Source organism: Panthera onca, chromosome D1 (assembly GCF_046562875.1).
Source record: "Panthera onca isolate mPanOnc1 chromosome D1, mPanOnc1 haplotype 2, whole genome shotgun sequence".
Taxonomy (NCBI): domain Eukaryota; kingdom Metazoa; phylum Chordata; class Mammalia; order Carnivora; family Felidae; genus Panthera; species Panthera onca.
The window spans coordinates 47,991,135-48,004,569 of record NC_138348.1 but is presented as its reverse complement, the minus strand read 5'-3'; the positions used below and the strand labels follow the sequence as shown (position 1 = coordinate 48,004,569).

Sequence of the window (13,435 nt, the reverse complement as noted above, 5' to 3'; positions counted from 1 at the left end):
TGTGCCTTTGCTCCTGCTGTTCCCTCTGCCTGGGAGGCCCCTCTTTTCCTCAGCTCAAAGCTGCTCCTCCTGGAATCCAACCCTGACTCACTTACCCCTACTAAGTTGGCTGCTTCTTCCTCTGTGTTCCTAGATACTTTGTGTTGTTGAAATCTTAACACAATGTATTATAGTTACATTGTCTATCTTTGCATTTCCTCTCCTGGAAGGTGAGAGTAGGCTCATTCATTTTTTCAACATTTATTGAGTGCTTACTGTGTTCCAGGCAATGGGCTTGTAGCTAGGGATATAATGCTGAGCAAAACAGACAGGTCACTGTTCTCTGGGAGCTTGTTACCTAGTGGGACAGAGATTAATTAGAGAAATACTAAAACACTACATTTCATACTATGGTAGGTTTTATAAGAGAGAAGGATCTGGGGGTGCTGGAAAAGTCTTCTCTAGAAAAGTGACATTTGAGCAGAAATCTAAGAGTCTAAATCTAAAGAATGGGAGTTTATTAGGCAAAGAAGGTGAGAGGAAGAACATTCCAGGTAGAGGGGACAGCCTGTGCCAAGCCTAAGAAGAAGGGGGAATGAGTTGCTGAAGAAAGTCCAAGACGTTGAGAGTGAAAAGGAGAGTGGCCCTCAAAGATGTGGGGGAGGGGAACAGGGTTAATGACAATGGTCCTTGTAGATCCTACTAAGGATTCCAGTGCTCATTCTAAGAGCATAATGAAGGCCTCTGAAGATGCTAGACTGGATTTGCATTTTAGAGATTCCTCTGGCTGAGTGTGGACAGTGGATTGAGCTGGGTGAGGAGGTCAGGAATGTCGAAGGGATAGGAGGTTGTTGAGGTAGCTGAGGGGATTAATAATGACAGCCAGGAAAAGGCCCTCTTGTGGACAGCAGGGCCTGAGCCTTTTTCACCTCTGCATTCCCAGCATGCAGCCTGGGAACTAGCCAACAGTCAGCCTCACATCTTTGGCTTGAAATGACCTGCAAGTGATCAGGACAATATTATCAAATGCCTAGCCTAGTACCTGAGATGTAATAATTACCCTAGTTATAGTAATTGTGCCAGTTAGTCACTGTAGTAATCCCTCTACCATTTGTTAATATACAAGGAACATGTATAGTAGCAAGCAGCATTCATTTATGCCACTAATTATCAGCTAGGAAAATATCATGAAGAAAAGAGTCTTCTTCATAAACAAGCAAAATTATAAATCACATAGAATGTGTCCCAATAAGAGAAATGGGAGACCTGTACAAGAACATCAAATCTTTTAGAGGAAAAATAAAGGAATACTCAATAGAGGGACAAACCATATATTTGAGTGAGAAGTAAATGTTTTCAAAGTAAGTAATTTAAAAGTCTATAAACTGTAAAAACAAACAAAACTAGGACAGTTCTTCTGAATCCAATGTGTAGCATTAGAGCAATCACAATTAAAATCTTGTATAAAATGGCATAAATTTCACTTAAAGAAATAGGTAGGTAGGTATAAAATGGTATAAATTTCACTTAGAGAAATAGGTAGGTAAGAAGAGGTAAGGTAGGTAAGAAATAGGTATAGGCAAAACTAGAAAAGACTTGTAATCCTTGAATCTTAGATTAAAGTTAAGAGCCTTCTGAGGTCCTCTCTAGTCCAAGAGGGAACAGAGGTTGAAGAACATATTTGTTTTTTTAAAAATTTTTTAAATATTTTTATTTATTTTTGAGACAGAGACAGAGCATGAGCAGGGGAGGGGCAGAGAGAGGGAGACACAGAATCCAAAGCAGGCTCCAGGCTTTGAGCTGTCAGCATAGAACCTGATGCAGGGCTCGAACTATGGACTGTGAGATCATGACCTGAGCTGAAGTTGGACACTTAACCGACTGAGCCACTCAGGCGCCCCAGAAGAACATATTTAAAGACCCATCAGCTGGTTCCTGGAGTGGGACATTAACTCAGATCTCCTGACTTTTTGTCCGGTTGTTCTTTCCATTATTTCACACTGAATCTTTATATCTAGAATATAATGAATATTCTGAGAAAGAAGATCAATGAGAGAAAAGTAACCTCACTACATACTAGAACATATTATATGGCAGCAGTAAGTAAAATGGTACAGTACTGATCAGAATAAAACAGAATCAAGGGCCCAGCACTAGTATTTGGTATATATATATACACAAAGAATATAGTATATGATGGTCTAAGCCACAAAACAACAAGAAATATACATACTATCAAAATATTATTGAGGTAATAGGATCTTAAATCTCCAAATACCTAATATCTTAAAATAAGTTTCACAGGTATTAGCAAAAAATAGATCAAACTGTAAACTATTAGAAAATGGATTTGCTATCCCAATTAAGAAGAAATAATTTTAAAAAATTTTTATGTTTATTTATTTTCAACAGAGAGAGAGAGACAGAGTATGAGCGGGGGAGGGGCAGAGAGAGAGGGAGACACAGAATCTGAAACAGGCTCCAGGCTCTGAGCTGTCAGCACAGAGCCCGACACGGGGCTTGAACTCACAGACCACAAGATCATGACCTGAGCCGAAGTCAGACGCTCAACCGACTGAGCCACCCAGGCGCCCCAAGGAGAAATAATTTTTTATAATGATTTTAATAATGGAAGACTTCTCAAAGGAAAAGACAGGCAAAGATGATTATGAGAACTTTATAATTTCTCTGCAATAACAAAACTCGTTAAATGAAAAATGTTAGAATGAAAAAGTATTGAGAAAAATACAAATCCGACAAGAAGATATAAGATTTGTAAATATTTATGCACCCAACATAAGACAAATATTAGCAGACCTAAAGGGAGAAATTTTCAGCACTTCAATAATAGTAAGGGACTTTAATACCCTCGCTTTCATCAATGGTTAGATGATCAATCTAAAAAAGTCTTATTTTCTGAAAATCAATAAGGAAACATTGGCCTTACATGACACGTTAGACCAGTTGGACCTAACAGATATACACAGAACATTCCACTCAAAAGCAATAGAATATATATTCTCCTCGTGTGCACATAGAGCATTCTCCAGGATAGATCATATGTTAGGGCACAAAACGAGTCTCAAATTTAAGAAGACTGAAATTATATCAAGCATATTTTCCAATAATAATGGTATGAAACTAGAAATCAATTACAAGAAAAAAAATATAGTCAATGAAAGGTTAATATCTATAAAGTTTACATATATTACCAACAAAAAAGAAACAAACCAACAAAAAACCTAAGGCCCAAATGGACACTTGGATAAAGAGATGAAAAGCTAACCTACCCAATAAGAAAAAACAGAGTAAATAAATATTTAAAATGTTTAAATTTGAACTTGCTTCCTGGCAAATTAATTGAAGTGATAGCAAAGTGGCATTTATTGAGTATCTGGTTCTTACTATATTCTGGCGCATAAGGAATAAAAGCAAAGCAAAGTCAATTGCTGGTAGTTCTTAGGAGGAAGAGTCCTCACTCAGTCTTTGCAGGTAGCATTCCACATTGGAAGCAATTTAGTAAATGCAAATGTTTCTATGCTTTGACCCAATGAATCTCAAGCCTGAGAATTTATCCCAAGAGAGTAACTTGAAGGAAGAAAGAAAAAACTACAGGTACCAAGTTGTTTAAAGTAGGGTGGTTAATCATAGTTAAAAGAACTATAAACATCTAAAATACCCAATAATACACCCATCAAATGATAAATAAAAGGACAAGCCAAAATATATGGAATTGGTTATGAAATAAGTTTTAAAAGTAGAAATAGGCAATTATATCTACACAATCAAACCAATTGTGAAAAAATTGTAAATACTGGAAAGAATAAAAATTGCTTTTTTCAGAATTTATGGGGTTTTGAATCTTTTCCTAGTGTTTTGAATCTTCTTTAATAAGCAAATTAAAAACTAAAAGTAGAAAAGTATACTTTTCCAGAGATTTCCTCTACAGATGGTTAATTTTTTGAATATAGTACTTTAAAAAATTGTTGGAAATTTTACTTCTGAGAATCTTGTTAATGTTGAATAGGTTGGTGTTAGTTAACTATATTTCAGATCAGGGCCTCCAACATGGTTGTGGCACCCTGGACATGCTCACACAACAATCCTTAGGCAGAAAGCTTCTGTGCTGAGACTAACCACAGGTAGCAAAACCCATAGAAGAGGTGAGCCAGGAGAAAGGGGGATGGGAGGGAGGCAAGAGACCCAAAGTCTTATTTTCTGAAAATGAGTCTGGCAGAGTAGGTAGGTGGGGACTTGAAGGGCCAGGGAGGAAAGGGTTGGGGTCTGTACTTTATGGTGACAGTAAATTAGAAAGCAAGAGATGACTCTGATGTATTGAAAAGAGGAACCGTTCTATTTGGGTAGCTTCCTGGGTGTGAGAGGAAAAGGAAGTGTCAAAAGTTCAGGCCTGGGTCACCCTTCCAGGCCCACTAAGTGCTAACAAGGCTCAGAGAGGACTGGCGGGGTCCGGAAGCAGGGGGTTGGTTGGAAGGAGACAAGTTTAGAAGTTTCCTGAGTAGGCAGGAAACATAATCTGATTCATTCATTTATCTGCAAATATTTACTGAGGGCCTGCTCTCTGTTTGGCCCACACTTGCCAATGGGACAAAGGCCCTGACAGGAAGTCTAGTATTTACACATTCACCTTCTTTGATCTGGTGAAAATGAATCCAGCACTGGCCTGAGAAGAGCATCTGCCCCGACCACACCTACCTTTTTCCTGCTCAGCTGCTTCGCTAAGGTCTGGAAGCTTGAGCCCCACTAAGTTCTGATTTCTCATCAGGATGTGCTCCTTTTTAAGAAAAGAAGAAAACAACATTTTGGATGATAACATCAGGCTGAACTCATCTCTCGGTTCTGTCTTTGGGCCTGTGTTCACTCAGCTTCATGTGGGAGGTAGTAAGGGCAGCCTCAAAGGTGGTTGGACAGTCATAAAGTGGTGACATATGAAAGGCACCTGGAAGACTGCTCCTCTCCCAGCCTATAAAGGTGCCTGAAAACCCACCATTAGCACCACATTCCTTGAGTTAAGAATTGTCCTTGACATGGTCTGACTTTTAAATAAGCCTGTGGGCCTCTGGGCAAATGCTCCAGCCACACTGTGGCTGAGAGCTATACAACAAACAGAAGCAGATCCCAGGACTCTGGGGACAGGATTGTCCCCTAGATGTGTATGAAGCTCCCGCTGGAAATGATCTTTCTTGAGCTCATGACTGTGCTTTGAGCTGGCTAGAGCCTCTAGCCCTGCTGTTTAGGGCAGTGAATGCCCACTCCCAGGAATTACAACTTCTCTCCCAGTTCCCCAGTGGCCTGTTATGCCATCCCTTGAGTTGTTAAACTCTCCAGACAAATGAGGCCTGAGAATTGCCACCCCACTATACTGCCTGGGGCCACAGCAGTCAAAGTCCAGGAGAGATGGGGATGCCAACCACATGTATATGGCACAGGTAGGCTCACACCTGCTCCAAGTCAATCAGCACCAGACCAGCACTTCCAATGTCTGACAGATTTCCTCGCCCCTTATTGTGCTTACAAAGGGATCTTCAGTCTCACGTATAGCAGGGGCCACTTGAGTGGTTTAGCCCCTGCGTAAAGAAGGAAGGGAAGGGGCCAGCAGAGGGTGCTCATAGCCCAAATGAAAGTAATTGGCCAGGGCCCTTTACCTGTTTCCTTAGCAACTCCCCAGAACATTCAATTCAGAGCCTTGTGGAAAGTTTCTGAATAGCAATGAAGATTTCTGAATAGGACATGTTGCAATGTGTCCCTGCTAGCACAGAAACCTCCTCTCTTGTGCTTGACCACTATCAGATACCTCTTTTCCTTCCCCATCTCACACCCATTCTGCAGGGGAGCCAGGAGAGCCTTGTCCAGTTCCGGCCATGAGGGTGCCAGGTCCCACCCCGTGGAATCCCAGTTGCCTTGACCTGAGGCCTGGGTTGGCCCTTAACCTCTTCTTGCCCCCACACCCTGTTTCTGTCCCCTACATCGCTGGACACTCCCAATATCCCCCTGCACAGGGTGACAGCCCCATGAGAGACTACTGTGCCTAGTTTGGTGGCCAGTGAAAGTTGGGGACGTCACAGACATTGGAAGAAATTCACCACAGGGGGAGCAGTCCCTCATGGCCATCATTATCCTTGAAGATGGATTTGAGGCCCTTTGTTAACAGGCATCAGGAAGGAAAGCTGGGGGGCCTGGCAAAGGGAAAAGCTATTCCGTCCTTGCCTATCCCAGGCCTAGGCATGACAAGGTGCTCCATCAAGGGCTTCCTGTTTATGAGCTTCCAGCTCTGGCTGGAGAGGAAAACACAGCCCAGTCCTGAGGGCCCATGTGCCCCTCCATATAACTGCCTTAAAATGTGGCTTAAAATGTGGCTTTGTGTGGCAACTATATCCCACACTCACTCACCTGAAACTGGCATTTATGAAGAAGAGGCTATAGAGTGGGTCTGATTTATCAGGGTAGGGAAGTTTAGGGCCCTATAAGGCCCAAGTCCAGGCCAGAGCTACCTTGCCCCAAGTCCAGCTTGGCCCAGAGATCTGAACCTCAGGAAGGACCTGGAGTGTACACCCTGCCCAGCTGGCCCTCAGGAACCCACCTCTCGGAGCTTAGTCAGTTTCTGCATCCTCACTGGCTGCACTTGTATCTGAAAGTCTTTGAGTCCAGGTGCCTTGGCCAGCTTGCTGCCAGCTTTGCCCGAAAAACGCTTCTCTTCCTCTGCCAGAGGCAGCTTGGCAAGCACTTTCTGCAGCCGGGGGCCAGGTTCTTCAGGACCACTGTCCCAGGAGACCCCCCTCAATAGGGGTGGCCGAGAAGCAGGAGACCGCAGCTCAGCTTTGGAGCCAAACTTTGACCCTGTCGGCTCTCCAGCTGTACCTTTTTCCTGGGGGGCCAGGGGAGCTGCCCCTCCAGAACCCTGGGTTGGACCTCTAGGCAGAGGGTTGCCCTCCCTGGCTGTCTTCAGAAGCACCTTTCCCAGGTCATTTTCAGCAGGACCAGGCTGAGGGCTATTCAAGGCCATTTTCCCACCACTGCCTATGCTGGAAGCTGAGCCCTTGTGTGTGGCCTCAGAGCACTGGAGGGGATCACAGTTTTCCTTTTGTTCAATTGCAATTTCTTTGGACTTCTCAGTTGTGGGAGAACGAGGAGTCAGCCTGCCCTGAGACACTTTCCTCTGGTCATTCTGCTTCCGGTCAGCTAGCCCTTTGGAGACATTCTTCTGAAAGAGACAAGGTAGAGCTAGGACTATAGAGGCAGGCTAGAGAGGAAAGAGGTGTGGCCGCTTCCACTGTGAGGCCTCTGCCCCCACAGACCTGCTAAGGTGCCTGTGTGTATGTGTGCCTGTGTGTGCACTAAGTGCTAGGGGAGGGCTTCTCAGTCAAGTCTGAACCAGTAAAAGGGATCCACAGACAAGCCTGAGGTCTATAAAATAGACAGGACAAGGGGACCTGCCATACACAATTTGCCAGGAACTTCCCAAGGGCTAGGATCTGTGGAGGACAGTGAATAGAGGGCAGCTTGGGGGCAGCCACAAGTTTTGGCCTTGACTCAGTGGCTCTGGTTTCTAGTCCTGACTCTTCTCGGCAAGGACTTTAACTCTTAGGGACTCAATTTCTCATCAGATTTGGTAACCTCTGGAATTATGGAAAATGTATATGTGTGTTTATGTGTACGTGTTATGTTTTTCTGGGAAGAGAATCCACAGCTTTCAATACTTCCTCAGAAAGTTTCATGATCCAAAAGAGGTTAAAGACCATTGAATCAGGTGATTCTTGCAAAAGTGATATCTTTCTGCATTCTTATTTTATTTCCTGAAGGAAACCTGCTTTGTGAGGAGCCTAGAGGTCTATGTTGGGGTATTTGTGTGGCTATCTCGTGTGAGTACTGAAACTCTCCAAGAGAACTCTATTCCAGCCCCAGTTCTAGATGATATTATATTTTATGCTGCCCTCAACACCACCTTGAGCACTTTGCTCTGAGTAGGGGTGGGATCCTTCTAGTGCTCATCAGCAAAGGTGAGATTTTCCAGGCTGCCCCCAGGAAGAATCCTACCTGGGCTGGAACTTTACTGCAATTTTCACTAGAGCTGAAAAAGCAGCAGTCTTGCCTGACTGCTGCTGGGCCTAGTAATCCCCCTGGTTTCTGGCTAGTGGACTGAGTGAGGGTGCAGGGATATAAGCAGGGCCACCATGGAGGTGATCCCCACTGAATCCTGCCTCCTTACCCCCTCCACTTCAGAATTCCCATCATGATAGGCAGAGGAACCTTCCAGCTCCCCAGTCTTGACCCTCCACTCATGTACACCCACTTGCAGGCTGCCCAGGGCCAGCCTAGGCTTTTGGAACAGTGTATCCCCCACCCGAATCATGCAGACTGGGCAGAGTTCACACTCACAGGCTCGCCAAGATGAGGTGAAGAGACTTCGGCCTCATCCCCCTTCTGCTGGAGAAAGTAAACACAAGTCAGATAGCAATGTGAAGAAATCATATCTCCTCTTGAAATACCCTCAAAGAGGCCTCTAGAGGTAATAGATGTCTCCCCCTCCCAGAGCCCTCATCTCAATACACCATGGAGGGTCTTACAGGGGTTAAGTGATAAGAAGAGAGACAAGGTGGCATAGAAACCCCAAACTGGGCCCCTGTTACCTGTGGTGGTGCTCCAAGCAAAGAAGACTCTGGGCCACTGCATGCATCCAAACCTGGAATGGTCCAGACACTGGTGAGTGATGTCCAGCACTCCAGACTGTCAGCTGATTCTTTAGCAAAAACACATCTACTTCCCCAGAATGTCCTCCCCCAGTTCCCTCAGGCCTGGTTGCCAGTAACATCACCATTTGTTGAGTGTCTCCCACATGTCAGGTTCTGTGGTGAGCCCTCATTTAATCAACATAAAAACCACATGAGGAAACTGAGGCAGAGGGAAATCAAGGCCATGTATCCAGGAAGTATCAGCACTGGGAATTGAACCTAGGCTGCCTGGCTGGAGCCTGAGCTTGCCCCACAACTCTGACAAGGGCATGCTGCTCTTCCTGGCACCATGCCCCTTTCTGAGCTGGTTTGAGGGTGTGGCCCCATACACAGCCTAATGAAAGGGAAGAAACCAAAAAATAAAAGAGTGGTCCAAATAGAAGCCTTTCTAAATAAGCTCTGAGGTGATCTCTCTGCAAGTCCTCTCTTAGCAGAGAAAGCACCAGTTTTAGCCTCCTTCCCACAACCTTGCCTCCATCCTCTCCTACCTGGCCTCATCCTGGGCTAGGCCTGTCTCCCCACATGAGCTCAGAACCCCAATAGAAAGTACATCCACCTCCTCAGAGCCAGCCCAGCTAGGCCTAGCTGGGAGCCCTCTGAGGAGAAGACCAAACAGGGGTCCTGACTAGAAAGCCTGCAAGATAGGAGGCCTCCTGCTCAGGCCATGGGAGGGGCTCAGCTGCCACCCAAAGGGAGAAGCCAGGGGCACTGGACCTCACCAGGCGGCGTGGGAACAGTAAGCGAGTTGCTTTGAGAGGATGCAGGAGAAGCTCCGGGGCTGAGGTTCAAGGCAACAGCTGTGGAAACAGACACAAACTGGCCAGCATTTGTGAAGGTTTACAACTTCAGCTAAACAAAGACATCCTTTCAGGTATATCTGATCCCTGGGAACTAGGATCGTTTCGTCAGGGACAGGGACTGATTCTGGACTGCCAGATAAGACTCCTACCGCAGGAGGACTCCATCCATGCAGAGTGGTCCAGGAGCCTGTGCACACGGGCATCACACAGGGATTTCTCTCTATGCAGGATTCAGGGAGGGGAAACCCATGCTAAATTCATGGGTATCATATGGGCTAACATTTCTTGGTGAAACAAAAACACAATAGGCCTAAAAAATGAAAAGCAGAGTTTTCTGAACTAAAGTGGGATCAGTATTTTTAGAGCTTCTGAAACAGAGTAAGATGTCTTCTTCTCACAAGATTCCTTCCACAGGACTCAGTCCTCCTAGGGTCTAGAGGCCTGGGGCAGGCAAGTCAAAGGCCACCTCTTGGAAGCAGAGCTCCCACAACTGGAGCCTGGACCTCCCTATCCCCCACCCCACCTTGGACGTGCTCAGGGCAGCCACCTGTGTATCCTACCTGACTGGGAGTCTCCGGGGCAGCTCTTGGACTTCCTCCCGCGGCGAGTCAGGAATCGTTCACTCACCAACTTGGCTTCTTCCAGCAGCGCCAGGTTTTTCTTTTTGTCCTCCTCTGAGATGCTGATATCTGGCAGCTGGTCATGTACTAGGTCAATAATGTGCCCTGCAGGGTCTGCAGTGGGAGGGTGAACATGGGGCAAGAGCCATAGGATCCTTGGTCCCCCAACACCCCAGCCCAGGGAAGCTGTCCAGAGTGGACTCAGCCAGCCAAACATTGGCCCTAATGCTGGCCTAGGGAAACAGATAGGGCTGCCTGTAGTCTGTGGTTGTGGCAAGTCCTCTGCAACAGGTTCCCAGTACTGTCCTAAACTCTGCCATTAGGGAAAGCCATCAGGAGCTCCACCTCTGTGCTGTTTCCCTAGTGTGTTCATCCTTCAGGTCTCTGTTTCTTCAACAAGCTAGTGAGTTTAAGATGTGTGGATAAAGGGAACACTCCAAAGATCATGGCCACCTTCCCTCCCTTCTTTCCTCTACTCACATTGTCTACCCCCATCCTTCTCCAAAACTGCCTCTTCTCCAGCAGGTCTTCTCTGGGTGAATGACACCACTTTCCCCAGCTGCTCAGAAACATGGAAGTCACTCCACACTCTCTCCTCAGTCTCTTCACGTCCCATCTACTGATCATCAAGTCCTGATCATCATTTACCTCATAAATATCTCTGGAAATTGTGCCTCCTCTCCATTCTTGTTTCTTAGATCTCACCTGCACAATTACAACAGTCACTTCCTAGGTCCTTTACCTTCAGGCTCTCCCCTTCATCCCATCTTCCACTGCCTATCAGAGTGATTTTCCTAAGAGCCATATCTGACCTTGCAATCCTCCTGCCTTACCTCGTCAGGATTCCTCATGGTCCCTAGTCATGTGCAAAAGCCAAACTTGGCCCAGCACTTTTGCCCATCCCATATATTTCTCCTAAGCTCCCTCCCATCCCCCTTGGTGATGAATAGCTCTCATTGTGCCTCTACAGCCTCCCTTTCCCCTTCTTCTGGTTGTAGTTCCCCATTTTGCTTTGTATGAAACCCCTCTGAGTCTCAATTATGTTAGTTAGGAAGAAGATAAATCCTATCCCCCACCTCACCCCAGCCTTGGCCAGTCAATGAGTTCAATCTCCCTGGCCATAGTGATTGACTCAGGGATGCCCATGGGAGGCCAGGAAGAGGCAAGTCTTAGAATTGTGTTGAGTGTACAGGAAGAGGCACTCTATTTCCACTGATGCAACATAAGCCTGGAGTTGCTGGTAGCCATTTGCAAACAAACAAACAAACAAACAAAAAAACAAATGAACAAACAAAAAAGAAGCAAACACATGAAACTGTAGAGATGGGATAAACCAATTACTAATGACCCAACTTGAGCACCTGGATTCAGCACTCCTTGAAACCACAAAACCTGGCTTTTATTTATTTTTATGTATGAATGTATGTATGTATGTATGTATGTATTTTTGGTGTAAGAGTTTAAGTTAGGTTTCCAGCATTTGAAAGAGCCCTGACCCTAATACACACATCAGAACATTCAGTCACTCTGTTACTCTGTTATGGTTCCTGCATCTCCACCATGTTGTTTCTTCCACCTTGAATGCTTTTTCTTCCTCTTGTCTGTCTGTCCAACTCTCTGAGGTACAACTCAAATACTCTTTCATCTGGAATCCCTATCCAGCCTTCCCCCTCCCCAGACAGAATTGGTCCCCTTCTTGCCTTAGTTTCCCTAACACTTCTGTGAAGGGCCTTAAAATACAGTGTCTTGATTATATCTGTTCACGTCTTAGTCTGCTCATAGACTATGAGCAACATGAAAGCAGAGACCAAATCTGTATGACATCTCTGTTCCAATGGTCCAGAACAGACCCTGAGAAACCACTTGGAGAATTAACTGGTGGTTGGGGCAGCCATGCTTGCATTCAGGCACGTACCTACCTGGATGTGGGCCTTTCTAGCAGGAGGTGGAGGCCTCTGCCCCCTGAACCCCAGAATTGAGCCTCACCCAGCTGTATTCTCTTTGACTTCCTCATCTTTTTCTTTACCCCCTGGCCTTGTCTTTTTACCAAATAAATTATAATTAGATATCATACTTCTTCTGGGCACAAACACAGAGGGGCAGACTGACTTTGCCCTCTTGGGCTCATAGTTATGGACCTGCCTGAGAATTAAGAGAGGGGAAGGGGCTGAGCCTGGCTAAGCTGCCAGATCTTAGCCTTCCTGCTCAAACACAACTTCAGCCGGACCCTTGTCTCTACAGAAATAAGATAAATTGGACTAGCCCTTACCCACAGAAGTCAGTGAAACAGTGGAAACCTTCAAGTTTCGGTGAGAAAGCCTCCTATGGGGACTGTGAGCTCTGAAAGACAGAACAGAGTCATCTTGTTAAGCAATTTGTCCACAACTGGTAAACACACAGATACCTGTATATTCTTTCAAAGTCGTCCTAGAGCATCATCCTTCAAGCTTGTCTAAGCTTGAGAACTTGTTAGAAATGCAAATTCTCAGGTTCCACCCCAGACCAAATGGATCAGAAATTCTGGGGGTGGGACCCAGACATCTTGATTGAACATGCCCCCTAGGTGATTCTGATGCTTGCTAAGGTTTTTGAAACACTTCCCTAAGGAAATGTAACTTTGACTATTTACTGTTCATTAGGGCCCAGACTGAGTGAACATCTAACTGTAGAAAACTCATAAAATGTGAATAATTGTCTGGAAGAGATGTAGATGATTTCTGGAGAAGAAAGATAAAAAACAAGGTTTCATTGTCTTGTGGAATATTAACCTATTTTATGTCTAACTTAGCGATCTTATTCCAGCATTCTTTTCCTCCTCACTGATTATATACATATTTCCATCTCTTATATCCTCTTTTGAACTGGCTTTGTTATCCTCATGGTTCCCTTGTCAATGAGTTCAAGAAATCTTTGACACATGCTCATTATATATCTGTATGAGAATGATCCTTGTAGCTTTTTGGAAACTATACTTACACAATCTTATTCCAGTTAAACCAATGCATGTACTAGTGCTGTGCCAAACTGAGGCAGTGACATCCCTGTGCATATGAGCCAATGTCCTTGGCTCATCTTCCACACAGGACACACTTTGGCCAGGGGCAGCATTCTCCAGTCAAAGACTCATATTTCTCAGGTCTGTTTGTAAATATCTGGGCAGTTATTATACAAAACTGCCTGCATGATTTGTGCTTTTCTTAAAGTGCAAAGAGCCAGATCCAGGAGAAGAAAAATAATTTGGGGGTGGGGGAGATAATGGAAAAAATCCCAAGCTCTTTCTCACATTTGG

The 13,435-nt window shown here is 45.1% G+C and overlaps 1 protein-coding gene and 1 long non-coding RNA gene across 13 annotated transcripts in view; one reads left to right on the top strand and one right to left on the bottom strand.

Moving 5' to 3' along the window:
- Nucleotides 1–13,435, top strand: part of LOC132661449 (uncharacterized) — a 203,706-nt gene that overhangs the window by 92,053 nt on the left and 98,218 nt on the right. The window lies entirely within an intron of this gene.
- The window catches only part of IRAG1 (inositol 1,4,5-triphosphate receptor associated 1), a 119,727-nt gene that overhangs the window by 44,404 nt on the left and 61,888 nt on the right, over nucleotides 1–13,435 (bottom strand). For 4 of the 11 annotated variants that reach the window (XM_060605986.3, XM_060605988.3, XM_078433207.2 and 1 more), the window contains exons 4-10: nucleotides 12,416–12,486; nucleotides 10,087–10,260; nucleotides 9,446–9,523; nucleotides 8,625–8,677; nucleotides 8,374–8,421; nucleotides 6,578–7,198; nucleotides 4,693–4,771 (exon numbers count right to left, since the gene is read on the bottom strand). In XM_060605986.3, the coding sequence (XP_060461969.2) occupies nucleotides 4,693–4,771; nucleotides 6,578–7,198; nucleotides 8,374–8,421; nucleotides 8,625–8,677; nucleotides 9,446–9,523; nucleotides 10,087–10,260; nucleotides 12,416–12,486 (1,124 nt within the window). The remainder of the gene's footprint in view (nucleotides 1–4,692; nucleotides 4,772–6,577; nucleotides 7,199–8,373; nucleotides 8,422–8,624; nucleotides 8,678–9,445; nucleotides 9,524–10,086; nucleotides 10,261–12,415; nucleotides 12,487–13,435) is intronic. The other 7 variants (XM_078433205.2, XM_060605991.3, XM_078433206.2 and 4 more) reach the window with 5 other exon arrangements.